This window comes from Polyodon spathula, chromosome 51 (genome assembly GCF_017654505.1).
Source record: "Polyodon spathula isolate WHYD16114869_AA chromosome 51, ASM1765450v1, whole genome shotgun sequence".
NCBI lineage: Eukaryota > Metazoa > Chordata > Actinopteri > Acipenseriformes > Polyodontidae > Polyodon > Polyodon spathula.
In genome coordinates, this window is record NC_054584.1 from 1,130,541 (window position 1) to 1,143,078 (window position 12,538).

Below are 12,538 nucleotides of genomic sequence, written 5' to 3' on the forward strand. Positions count from 1 at the left end.
TGCTGCCTGGTTTGAGGGTCTCCAGAGCTGCTGGGGAGGTCTCGTCACCCCTAACCCCTTCTCCTCTCCCCACTCCTGCCCAGGATATGAATCGGCTGGGGGCCGGAGGGAGGCGCACGCGCGTGGAGGGGGGGCAGCTGGGCGGGGACGAGTGGACTCGCCACGGCAGCTTCGTGAACAAGCCCACGCGAGGCTGGCTGCACTCGGACGCCACGGTCATGGGGCCCGGGGTCTTCTACCAAGTCAGGGTGAGTGAACGGGGCTGCTGGGTCCTGGTGTCACTGTGTCTCTCTTGCTCTATGTGTGTGTGTCTCTCTCCTATCTGCCTGTGCCTATTTGGTTTTTGTCTGTCGGTGTCTCTCCCCAGGAAGTGCCTGTGTGTTTTACGGCCCCAGTGAGGCTCGTCCTGTCTGCTCTGTATGAGTGATAGATTGATGCATTGATCTGGGTCGCTCTAATGCAGGGCAGATGGGACAAGCTTCCTGCGCCTCCCCCTCCCCTTTTAAAGTCACTCTGCTCTCATTCTCCATTGGTAAATATGCACTGTGTTTTTGTGGTACCAGACCTCTCTGTGCTTTACAATGCTTCCATATGCTTAACCAGACCTCTTTGTGCTTTATAATGTTTCCCTGTGCTTTACCAGACCTCTCTGTGCTTTACAATGCTTCCCTATGCTTTACCAGACCTCTCTGTGCTTTACAATGCTTCCCTATGCTTTACCATGCCTCTCTGTGCTTTACAATGCTTCCCTATGCTTTACCAGACCTCTCTGTGCTTTACAATGCTTCCCTATGCTTTACCAGACCTCTCTGTACTTTACAATGCTTCCCTATGCTTTACCAGACCTCTGTGTGCTTTACCATGCTTTCACTGTGCTTTGTTACACTTTGCTGTGTTTTTACTGTGGGATACTTTTGTAAGGGTTTCCTCTGCTTTGCAGCTCTGCTTCCCAGCTCCTGGTCCGTGAGCTCTGATCTGTACTTGTGATCTCAGGGATAGAAATGAGACTTCCATTGCAGAGCAGTGTGATCCACTCCTGTTTTTACTGCCAGTTTAATAAGACACACCTGAGCTTGTTACCCAGACACACTGGGGGCTGATCAAGCTGGTAGTAAAACCTGGACTGGCTGAAACTGCCATCCAGTAGGAGTCTTATTTCCATCCCTGTGCTGTCCTCACATCCCCGCTCTTGTCCTCTCTGTCTCTTGTCTCTGCAGTATATGGGCTGTGTGGAGGTCCTTCAGTCTATGAGAGCGCTGGACTTCAACACACGTACCCAGGTCACCAGGTAAGAGTGAAGACACGCACACACACTGACACACGCACACAATTACACTGACTCGCACACACATTGTACAGACACAGCCCTGCACACACACAGTGTACAAACACAGCCCCACAAACACAGCCCCGCACACACAGTGTACAAACACAGCCCCACAAACACAGCCCCGCACACACACAGTGTACAAACACAGCCCCACAAACACAGCCCAGCACACACACAGTGTACAAACACAGCCCCGCACACACACAGTGTACAAACACAGCCCCACAAACACAGCCCCGCACACACAGTGTACAAACACAGCCCCACAAACACAGCCCCGCACACACACAGTGTACAAACACAGCCCCGCACACACACAGTGTACAAACACAGCCCCACAAACACACAGTGTACAAACACAGTGTACAAACACAGCCCGCACACACACAGTGTACAAACACAGCCCCACAAACACAGCCCCGCACACACACAGTGTACAAACACAGCCCCACAAACACACAGTGTACAAACACAGCCCCGCGCACACACAGTGTACAAACACAGCCCCACAAACACAGCCCCGCACACACACAGTGTACAAACACAGCCCCGCACACACACAGTGTACAAACACAGCCCCACAAACACAGCCCCGCACACACACAGTGTACAAACACAGCCCCACAAACACACAGTGTACAAACACAGCCCCGCAAACACACAGTGTACAAACACAGCCCCACAAACACACAGTGTACAAACACAGCCCCGCAAACACACAGTGTACAAACACAGCCCCGCACACACAGTGTACAAACACAGCCCCGCACACACACAGTGTACAAACACAGCACACACACAGTGTACAAACACAGCCCCGCACACACAGTGTACAAACACAGCCCCGCACACACACAGTGTACAAACACAGCCCCACACACACACAGTGTACAAACACAGCCCCACAAACACAGCCCCGCACACACACAGTGTACAAACACAGCCCCACAAACACACAGTGTACAAACACAGCCCCACAAACACACAGTGTACAAACACAGCCCCGCACACACAGCCCACAAACACAGCCCCGCACACACACAGTGTACAAACACAGCCCCGCACACACACAGTGTACAAACACAGCCCCACAAACACAGCCCCGCACACACAGTGTACAAACACAGCCCCACACACACACAGTGTACAAACACAGCCCCGCACACACACACAGTGTACAAACACAGCCCCGCGCACACACAGTGTACAAACACAGCCCCACAAACACAGCCCCGCACACACACAGTGTACAAACACAGCCCCACAAACACACAGTGTACAGACACAGCCCTGCACCCACACAGTGTACAGACGCAGCCCCACAAACACAGCCCCGCACACACAGTGTACAAACACAGCCCCGCACACACAGCGTACAAACACAGCCCCACAAACACAGCCCCGCGCACACACAGCGTACAAACACTCAGCTGTGACTTGTCTGTGGTTCTCTTGTATTTATTGCAATGCTCCGGGCTTCACAGGAGAGACCAGCGTTTCTGTGAAGAGGAACAATGAGGCTCTCTGTGGTTAACAAAGCTGTTGTCAGTGTGTGTGTGTGTGTGTGTGTGTGTGTGTGCAACACCTTGGTCTGCGTTCACCAGAAAACACGCCCGGCATCTGTAACTTCAAAAGCAAGCTTACAACGCTGGCTAGCGCCTTCACCAGAAAGCACAGGAGCGTGACAGGCACTCGCCAGGACAGTCTTCTGCTTACAAGTGTTGAAATCAGCAGGGCAGGATGTCGGACTAGTCTTGTGGTCGGCCAGCGCTGTGTGTGGAGTGCAGCGATCTTTACTCACCGCCTCCCCTCCCTGTGTGTTTGTGTTACAGGGAGGCTATCTCAGTGGTGTGTGAGGCTGTGCCCGGCGCCAAGGGAGCTCTGCGCAGGAGGAAGGTAGTTAAAAAAATACAATATTATTGAAGTTTCAGAGAACTGGACCCAGGGTTAGAAACTCACACTAGCCCTGCTGCTGCTGCTGCACCCAGTCCTGGGGTTCAGAGCTCCCCTCAATGAAGTCTATTATTATTAATATTGCAATGATCAGGAGCCAGGAGTTTGAGCAGGGTTAGAAACTCACACTAGCCTTACTGCTGCTGCACCCAGTCCTGGGGTTCAGAGCTCCCCTCAATGAAGTCTATTATTATTAATATTGCAATGATCAGGAGCCAGGAGTTTGAGCAGGGTTAGAAACTCACACTAGCCCTGCTGCTGCTGCACCCAGTCCTGGGGTTCAGAGCTCCCCTCAATGAAGTCTATTATTATTAATATTGCAATGATCAGGAGCCAGGAGTTTGAGCAGGGTTAGAAACTCACACTAGCCCTGCTGCTGCTGCACCCAGTCCTGGGGTTCAGAGCTCCCCTCAATGAAGTCTATTATTATTAATATTGCAATGATCAGGAGCCAGGAGTTTGAGCAGGGTTAGAAACTCACACTAGCCCTGCTGCTGCTGCACCCAGTCCTGGGGTTCAGAGCTCCCCTCAATGAAGTCTATTATTATTAATATTGCAATGATCAGGGGGCAGGAGTTTGAGCAGGGTTAGAAACTCACACTAGCCTTGCTGCTGCTGCACCCAGTCCTGGGGTTCAGAGCTCCCCTCAATGAAGTCTATTATTATTAATATTGCAATGATCAGGAGCCAGGAGTTTGAGCAGGGTTAGAAACTCACACTAGCCCTGCTGCTGCTGCACCCAGTCCTGGGGTTCAGAGCTCCCCTCAATGAAGTCTATTATTATTAATATTGCAATGATCAGGAGCCAGGAGTTTGAGCAGGGTTAGAAACTCACACTAGCCCTGCTGCTGCAGCAGCCAGCCCTCTCCTCAATATTTCAATAGTAGACGTCATTGAGTTCTGTACTAGTGTGAGATTCTAACCCGATAGACCTGTATTCAATCTATCTCATGTACCGCACTGTTGAAGAACATGTACTTACTGAAGAGACCTCAGTGATTTATAGAAATGTTGGTCCATTCAAACAAAGGTGGTGTTTAGATCAATTAAATTAGACCCTACTAATTCTTCCTCTCTCTTTAACTCCCCCTAGTATCTCTCCATAGTCAGATCTATCTCTTTTCTACAGGATGAGAGAGGAGCCTACATTTCAGTGACAATAGTGTTTTTAGATGACTGTCAAAGAATTATAATTATGAATAATAATATTTTAGTACATAAAAAAACCCTGATCAAAACCAAACAGTCAGATAAGTTTGGATAATTGTGGTTTATAGTGTGTGTTATGAATAACCAGCGTCTCTCTTTGCCTCTCTCCCTCTGTGTGTCTCTCTGTCTGTCCCCCAGCCCTCCACTCGCTCGCTGTCCTCGATCCTGGGGAAGAGTAACCTGCAGTTTGCCGGGATGTCCATCAATCTGAGTGTGTCCACCAGCAGCCTCAACCTGATGGCTACGGACTGCAAACAGGTGAGGTTAGCAAACGAGTCGCTCAAGTTCATCCCGGACATGCTCGACAGGGTTGAGCCCTGGGGATTCTGTGCTGGTGTGGCTCTCTAGAACCCCCTGCTGGTCAGAGAGGTGTAGTGGCAAGAGCTTCAAATTCAAATGGTCTTTAAAAATGGTTCAAAGTAAAGAGTAGAGCGACGATCTCCAAATAGCAGGGATACAACCACACGAAAATAGAGAAACTACCAGGAAAATAGCAGAAGGATAAGCTCTGTGTGGCTATTACTGACAAACACAGGAGAGCACGAACTACTGCAGCCAGCTCCAGGGGTGGAAGAGCAAGCAAGATTTCTGCAAAATCTGGACGAAGAATCGTTCGAGCAGCCCGGCGCCGTCCTCGGATTACTGCAGAAGAATTGAGAGAAGATGGTCCAGAAATTCACGAGCGAACAATTCAACGATACCTTAACAAGACGAATGCCCACGGGCGAGAAACCAACGACACACAAAAGCAAGCGATTGGAGTTTTCCATTGAATGCTTGAAGAAGTCTGATGATTTCTTCAACCTTTATGGTCAGACGAATCCAAAACTTTTTTCAGCAAGAAAGCAGCAGTATGTTTGAAGAGAGGAGAAGAATTAAAACAAGATACTAATGTGAGGGAGCCCAAATACTTTTTTAATCAAAGTGTAAAATTAGTTTTTGCATTTTACATCTTTCAGTAGAATGATTATAAATGATAGAATGAGTCTGTTTTGTTTGTTTTTTTCTCTGACTGTATAGGAAAGCTTGGTGTGATTAACCCCTTGAGGTACACAATGAAATGAGCATGGTTCAAACGGTCTTTTAATTTGGAATGAGTCCTGTGTTTCACTTGTTTGTCTCTCTCTCTCTCCCCCTTCCTCTGTGTCTCTCACTCTGTCCCTCTCTCTCCCCCTCCCTGTCTCTCTTTCCCTCCCTTTCTCTCCCTCTCTCCCTCTCCCTCTCCCTCTCTCAGATCATTGCTAATCACCACATGCAGTCCATCTCCTTTGCGTCTGGGGGGGACCCAGTGAGTATTGCCTTTTTAATTGTTTATTTGATTATCAATTGGTTTGCGACTGCTGATCAAACTCGAGTCATTTCCGCAGCCGTATTCAGCAACGTGAAACGCCAATAACTGAGTCCTCTCACCCGTCTCACTGTCTCTCCTCTCCCCTCTCGCTGTCTCTCCTCTCTCCTCACTCCTCTGTTCTCAGGACACTGCTGAATATGTTGCATACGTCGCCAAAGACCCTGTCAATCAGAGAGGTAAGCAGCTCTGCTTGGGTTCTGTCTTGGAGCTGCTGTTGGGTTATTTGATCGCAGTGTGTGAGCGTGAGGCTCGCTGTCACTTTTCTTCACTGGTTTTTCTCTCGCCCCCCCCCCCCCAGCCTGTCACATCCTGGAGTGCCCAGAGGGTCTTGCTCAGGAGGTGATCAGCACTATCGGCCAGGCCTTCGAGCTGCGCTTCAAACAGTACCTGAAGAACCCCCCCAAACTGGTCACTCCTCACGACAGGTGAGAGGGGAGGGGAGGGGAGGGGAGGGGAGGCAGACAGACGGGGGGGGGGGGGGGGGGGGGAGGGGTTGGATGTGCACTATAGTGAATAGTGTCTTCCCCATTAGTGTATCACAAGCAACATAACTCGTGTGTGTGTCTTTGTCAGTGTGTGTGTCTTTGTCAGTGTGTGTGTCTCTGTGTCAGTGTGTGTGTCTCTCTGTCTCTCTCGGTGTGTGTGTCTCTCTCGGTGTGTGTGTATCTCAGTGCATGTGTGTATTGTCTAACCCCCCCCCCCCCCCCCCCCCTCCTCTGTGGCAGGATGGCCCCCTTCGACGGCTCTGCCTGGGACGAGGAGGAGGAGCAGCAGCCCCCCCCTGATATCCAGTACTACAATGACTTCCCCGGCAAGGACCCTCCTCTGGGAGGACTGGTGGACATGAGGGGGCCCCGCAGCGCCACCACCGGCGCCACACTGGTACTGCACCCGCTCAGCCCGTCCCCGGGATGATGATGATGATGATGATGATGATGATGATGATGTTTAATACACGGATGTGTTTGTGATCTTGTTTTGCAGCCTGTGGGTCAGCTGTCAGGGGCTCAGCTGGACAGTCAGAAGCAGCAGCCAGCACTGGCAGGTGTGTCTTTGTCAGTTCAGTCCTTTGTCATTCTGTCCTTCGTTCGTTCATTCTGTCGTTCGTTCATTCATTCGGTGTGTGAAAATAAATTGGACCCGACGCGCCTGACAAGCGCTGAATAAACGGACTGCAAAGGGTTAAAGAGGGTTCAGTGTACCGCTGAACTGATCACGGCACTGCTAGCTGAACCAAGCGTCTTCATTGCATTCAGTCTTACCTGAGAATCTGGATCGAGCATGTCGATGCAGTTATAATGTTCTAGCAAGAGGGGAGAGAATGGATTAGGAAGATGGTCTGCAGTTAAAGGGAGGGGCCAGTGGTAATGTTAGCGAAGCTGGTGAGAGAGTGTGTGCGTGTGTAATCTCTGCCCTGCGTGAGAGTGTTGTCTCTCTGTGTTTGGGGCCCGCCACCCCGACAGGTTCTGCTAGAGAGAGGGACCCCGCTCCCCCCCTGCCGACCGTCAAGCCCTCCGGCCGCTCTGACCTCTTCGATGACCCCTCGTACGTCAATGTGGACAAGCCCCGCCCCCCTGCCTCCTCCGCAGCCAATGGGAATGCTCATCGAGACGCCTTTGACATGAGTGAGTGCGGCTGATTGGAGTGTGTCTTTAAATGTGTGTGTTTAATACAGATACATTGGCCATCCAATACAGCGAATATCTTGCTCTCAGGGATGCAGTACTGCCTCTATATTACACTGTACAGCAAAGCAGAGCAGCGCAAGGATGGAAGCAAGACTCCCATTGCATAGCGGTGTGATCCGTTCCTGGTTTGACTGCGAGTTTAATAGGACGCACCTGAACTTGTTACCTGTACACTGGGGCTGATCAAGCTGGTAGTAAAACCTGGAATGGGTGACACTGCTGTGCAGTAGGAGTCTTATTGCCACCCCTGTTAGCACTTGTCGCAACTAGTCCAATATTTGTGAATTATTGAATCCTGAAATTACTCCCAAGAAACTAAATCCATCTCAGGGTAATAATTAATAGAAACTAAATCAGTCGTAAGGTCTTCAGTGATATGTAAACAAACCACTGTAAAGCAACACATTTACGAGAACACAATTCTAAATGTTTTTCAGATTTAAAAAAACCCCCACGAAATTTAGTTGTTTTTGAAGAAACAGCTGCTTGGGTCTGTGTGGATCGCTGCGCTCCGCAGAGTCTAAGAAAAGCAGAGATCATCACAAACCCAAGCAGCTGTTTCTTCGCTTAAACGCAAAAAATGTCCTGGTCAGTGGTTTACAGTGGGGTCCTGGTCAGTGGTTTACACTGGGGTCCTGGTCTGTGGATTACACTGGGGTCCTGGTCAGTGGTTTACACTGGGGTCCTGGTCAGTGGTTTACACTGGGGTCCTGGTCAGTGGTTTACACTGGGGTCCTGGTCTGTGGTTTACACTGTGGTCCTGGTCTGTGGTTTACACTGTGGTCCTGGTCAGTGGTTTACACTGTGGTCCTGGTCAGTGGTTTACACTGGGGTCCTGGTCAGTGGTTTACACAGGGGTCCCGGCGGCTGGTTTATTCCCTCTCGGGCTGTGTTGCAGAGCCCTTCGAGGACGCTCTCCGAGTCCCAGCGGGGCCTCCGATGGAGGAGCAGCTGCGGCGCGAGCTCTGGTTCCACGGGAAGGTGAGCCGGAAGGAGGCGGAGAAGCTGCTGCAGGGGAACGGAGACTTCCTGGTGAGGGAGAGCACCACCACCCCGGGACAGTACGTGTTGACAGGCCTGCAGGGGGGGCACCCCAAACACCTGCTGCTCGTCGACCCCGAGGGAGTGGTGAGTCCGTCCCGGTGTGTGTGTGCCTTGGTTTGTTACTGTGGCAGTGTGCGTGTGTGTCTGTCTGTTCTCTGTGTGTGCCAGTGTGTTTCTGTGTTTGTGTCACACTGTGTGTCAGTGTGCTACTTTGTGTGTGGCACTGTGTCTATCACAGTGTCTGTTACCGTATCAGTGTGTTGCACGCTGTGTATCACTGTCAGTCTGTAGTAAAGGTTTGTTGGCGATTTGCTAACACCACCCCCTCCCCTCCCCCTCCCAGGTGCGGACGAAAGATCACCGCTTCGAGAGCGTCAGTCACCTGATCAGCTACCACATGGACAATCACCTGCCAATCATCTCGGCGGGCAGCGAGGTGTGTCTGCAGCAGCCAGTGGAGCGGAGAGCTTGAAGCTCCCAGCATGCCCTGCTTCAGAACCAGACGACACGCCTCCCTCGGACACCTCGCACAGACGCACGCACACACACACACATGGGCAATGCACAAACAATCTGGGGCTTACTCTACATGCTCCTGCAAGCACAGACTGACAGACAGAGGCTTAACAAAGCTACAGGCTCCTCAACCAGTCTGGCAGCAGACCGCGCAGGCAGAAAACAACATTGTTCAGACTTCTTTTTAGAAATGTCACAGATTGGTGAAATTGTTAACCATGCCAGAAGTGACCCAGCTAGTTCTGACCCAGCCAAGGCTGAAATCACCAAGCATCCAAAAAGCATTAGCTCTCTGCATTGTGACTGAGGAGCGAGATACTCACGCAGTGATGCTGTAACCAAAGCAGTCGCTCCCTCAGCGGAGACTGGAGACTGGACAGGAACGCCATTTCATTCTCATAGGCTTTTTATACTTCGATGGGGGGGGGGGGTTATATTAGAGAGGCGGGGCTATCCTGGAATGGAACTTCGGAACACTGAGGATGGAACCTTTGACAAAGCACAGAGATTCTAATCATTCCATATATAAATGTGTATAACTATAATTTTTTTTTTTTTTTTTAAGGTGTACGAAAGTGCTCTCACCTTCCTTTTTATAAATAACTTGGACAAGCTTTTTTGGAAATGGGAGAATCATAAAAGTTTGTGTATCTCATAATAATAATAATCAGAAGTGGCACAAAGTCTGTCAGTTTTTTTTTCATATGGAAATATGCAAGTCTGCTTTTTCTCTGGGAGAAGAGATTGCACAAAAAAAAAAAAAAAACATTTGGGAGATCGCGGACTTCTGAGAGGCACAGGAGAGTACCGCAGTTACAGGTGTCTGACACAAGGGGGAGCTTGTCTGTCTCACTGCGGAATTATTGCAGCCTATGCAAATAGAGCAGGAAACTATCACTAGCAGCCAACGGGATTCCTGCACGGTGGTCATGTGATGCAGGAGGAAGTGGAGGAGCCGTTGCTTTTTCATCACCGCGGCTGTTGCTTCGACTGAACTTGAATTATTGTGCCTCAGAAACTAAAAAGCAAGGCAGATGCAGAATCCTGGAATGTAATGGAAACGTGTCCATCTGGACGGATGCTTCCTGGAAGTTTAAAGTCTCAGTGGCTGCAATGATGGCCCATTTTAACCAAAGCACACTCCTGCGTCCTTCTGCCAAAGAAAATAAACACAGTCATCTTTGCTGACTTAACCGGGATTGTAAGGTGGCGGTTGTATTCTTGTCAAGTCTGTTGATTTGATTGGGTAGAAGCGAGTCCAGTCTTATCAAGCCCTTTGATTTGATTGGGTAGAAGCGAGTCCAGTCTTGTCAAGCCGGTTGATTTGATTGGGTAGAAGCGAGTCCAGTCTTATCAAGCCCTTTGATTTGATTGGGTAGAAGCGAGTCCAGTCTTGTCAAGCCGGTTGATTTGATTGGGTAGAAGCGAGTCCAGTCTTGTCAAGCCCGTTGATTTGATTGGGTAGAAGCGAGTCCAGTCTTGTCAAGCCCGTTGATTTGATTGGGTAGAAGCGAGTCCAGTCTTGTCAAGCCCGTTGATTTGATTGGGTAGAAGCGAGTCCAGTCTTGTCAAGCCCTTTGATTTGATTGGGTAGAAGCGAGTCCAGTCTTGTCAAGCCCTTTGATTTGATTGGGTAGAAGCGAGTCCAGTCTTGTCAAGCCGGTTGATTTGATTGGGTAGAAGCGAGTCCAGTCTTATCAAGCCCTTTGATTTGATTGGGTAGAAGCGAGTCCAGTCTTGTCAAGCCCGTTGATTTGATTGGGTAGAAGCGAGTCCAGTCTTGTCAAGCCCTTTGATTTGATTGGGTAGAAGCGAGTCCAGTCTTATCAAGCCCTTTGATTTGATTGGGTAGAAGCGAGTCCAGTCTTGTCAAGCCCTTTGATTTGATTGGGTAGAAGCGAGTCCAGTCTTGTCAAGCCCGTTGATTTGATTGGGTAGAAGCGAGTCCAGTCTTGTCAAGCCCTTTGATTTGATTGGGTAGAAGCGAGTCCAGTCTTGTCAAGCCCGTTGATTTGATTGGGTAGAAGCGAGTCCAGTCTTGTCAAGCCCGTTGATTTGATTGGGTAGAAGCGAGTCCAGTCTTGTCAAGCCGGTTGATTTGATTGGGTAGAAGCGAGTCCAGTCTTGTCAAGCCCGTTGATCTGATTGGGTAGAAGCGAGTCCAGTCTTGTCAAGCCCTTTGATTTGATTGGGTAGAAGCGAGTCCAGTCTTGTCAAGCCCGTTGATCTGATTGTTTGTTTTTTACATGCTGAAATTGCTCCTGTTTCATCAGCCTTTTACTAAACATCCCAGCTCAGACCCCTACACACACAGACCCGCCCCCCTCCAGTACAACATCCCAGCTCAGACCCCTACACACACAGACCCCCCTCCAGTACAACATCCCAGCTCAGACCCCTACACACACAGAATTGCTCCCCCTCCAGTACAACATCCCAGCTCAGACCCCTACACACACAGACCCGCCCCCCTCCAGTACAACATCCCAGCTCAGACCCCTACACACACAGACCCGCCCCCCTCCAGTACAACATCCCAGCTCAGACCCCTACACACACAGACCCACCCCCCTCCAGTACAACAACCCAGCTCAGACCCCTACACACACAGACCCGCCCCCCTCCAGTACAACATCCCAGCTCAGACCCCTACACACACAGACCCCCCTCCAGTACAACATCCCAGCTCAGACCCCTACACACACACGATTAACCGTGCTTTACCAGACCGCTCTGTGCTTTACAATGCTTTAACTGTAGGGGTTTTTAAATACGCTTTACCATGTCTCTCTGTGCTTGATCACATTTCGCAGTGCTTTCACTGTGCTAGACTTTCACTGGGGAATTCTCCACATGGATCTGAAAGTGTTAATGAAACGTGCCTTGTCCTGACTGGGGCCTGATCTTGGTAATGCAATCCTGTTATCATCTTATTGTTTTATAATCACAAGAGGAGCCAGAGACTGGAGGGAAGGGAGCGGCCAGTATCTCTAGTAAATGTTGTGACCGATCGCATCTCTCTCTTTGCCTCCCATTCTGTCCCCGCCCCCTTGCAGGGAATGGGAGGGGCTTGTGGGACAGAATAAGAAAACAACAAACCTGCAAGTCAGACACGTGCAATTACCTTTCAAGATCTGCAGCAGAATGTGATTGGGCTGCATTCATTTTTTTTAAAGCATGTGTAATGGACAAATCCCCACAAGCTTTATAGGAGCCAAGCTCTTTGGTATGATTGTGAAGTGAAACCAAAACTCAGAATCCTCCAAAACATATCTGTGCAAAGAAGAGAGAGAGAGAGAGAGAGAGAGAGAGGCTTGAGGTTCAGCGCCCCCCTGTCCTTTCCTGAGGTTTCATCAGACAGGAGAAGTTCCAGGTGTTACCAGCAGGGTGCACCAGACCTCTGCAAACTAAACTAAATTTAAATTTTCACAAAACTCTTCTTCGCTG

At 50.0% G+C, this 12,538-nt stretch overlaps 1 protein-coding gene across 1 annotated transcript; it reads left to right on the forward strand.

Annotated features, from left to right (window-relative positions):
• The first annotated feature begins 34 nt into the window (after positions 1-34).
• Positions 35-11,487, forward strand: shc1 (SHC (Src homology 2 domain containing) transforming protein 1). Its single transcript, XM_041239089.1, has 12 exons — positions 35-248; positions 1,218-1,288; positions 3,163-3,226; positions 4,631-4,750; positions 5,727-5,780; positions 5,968-6,019; positions 6,142-6,268; positions 6,569-6,725; positions 6,828-6,888; positions 7,307-7,468; positions 8,430-8,659; positions 8,919-11,487. Exons 1-12 carry the CDS (start codon positions 87-89, stop codon positions 9,045-9,047), a joined length of 1,389 nt encoding a protein of 462 aa, XP_041095023.1. The 5' UTR covers positions 35-86; the 3' UTR covers positions 9,048-11,487.
• Positions 11,488-12,538: the final 1,051 nt, after the last annotated feature.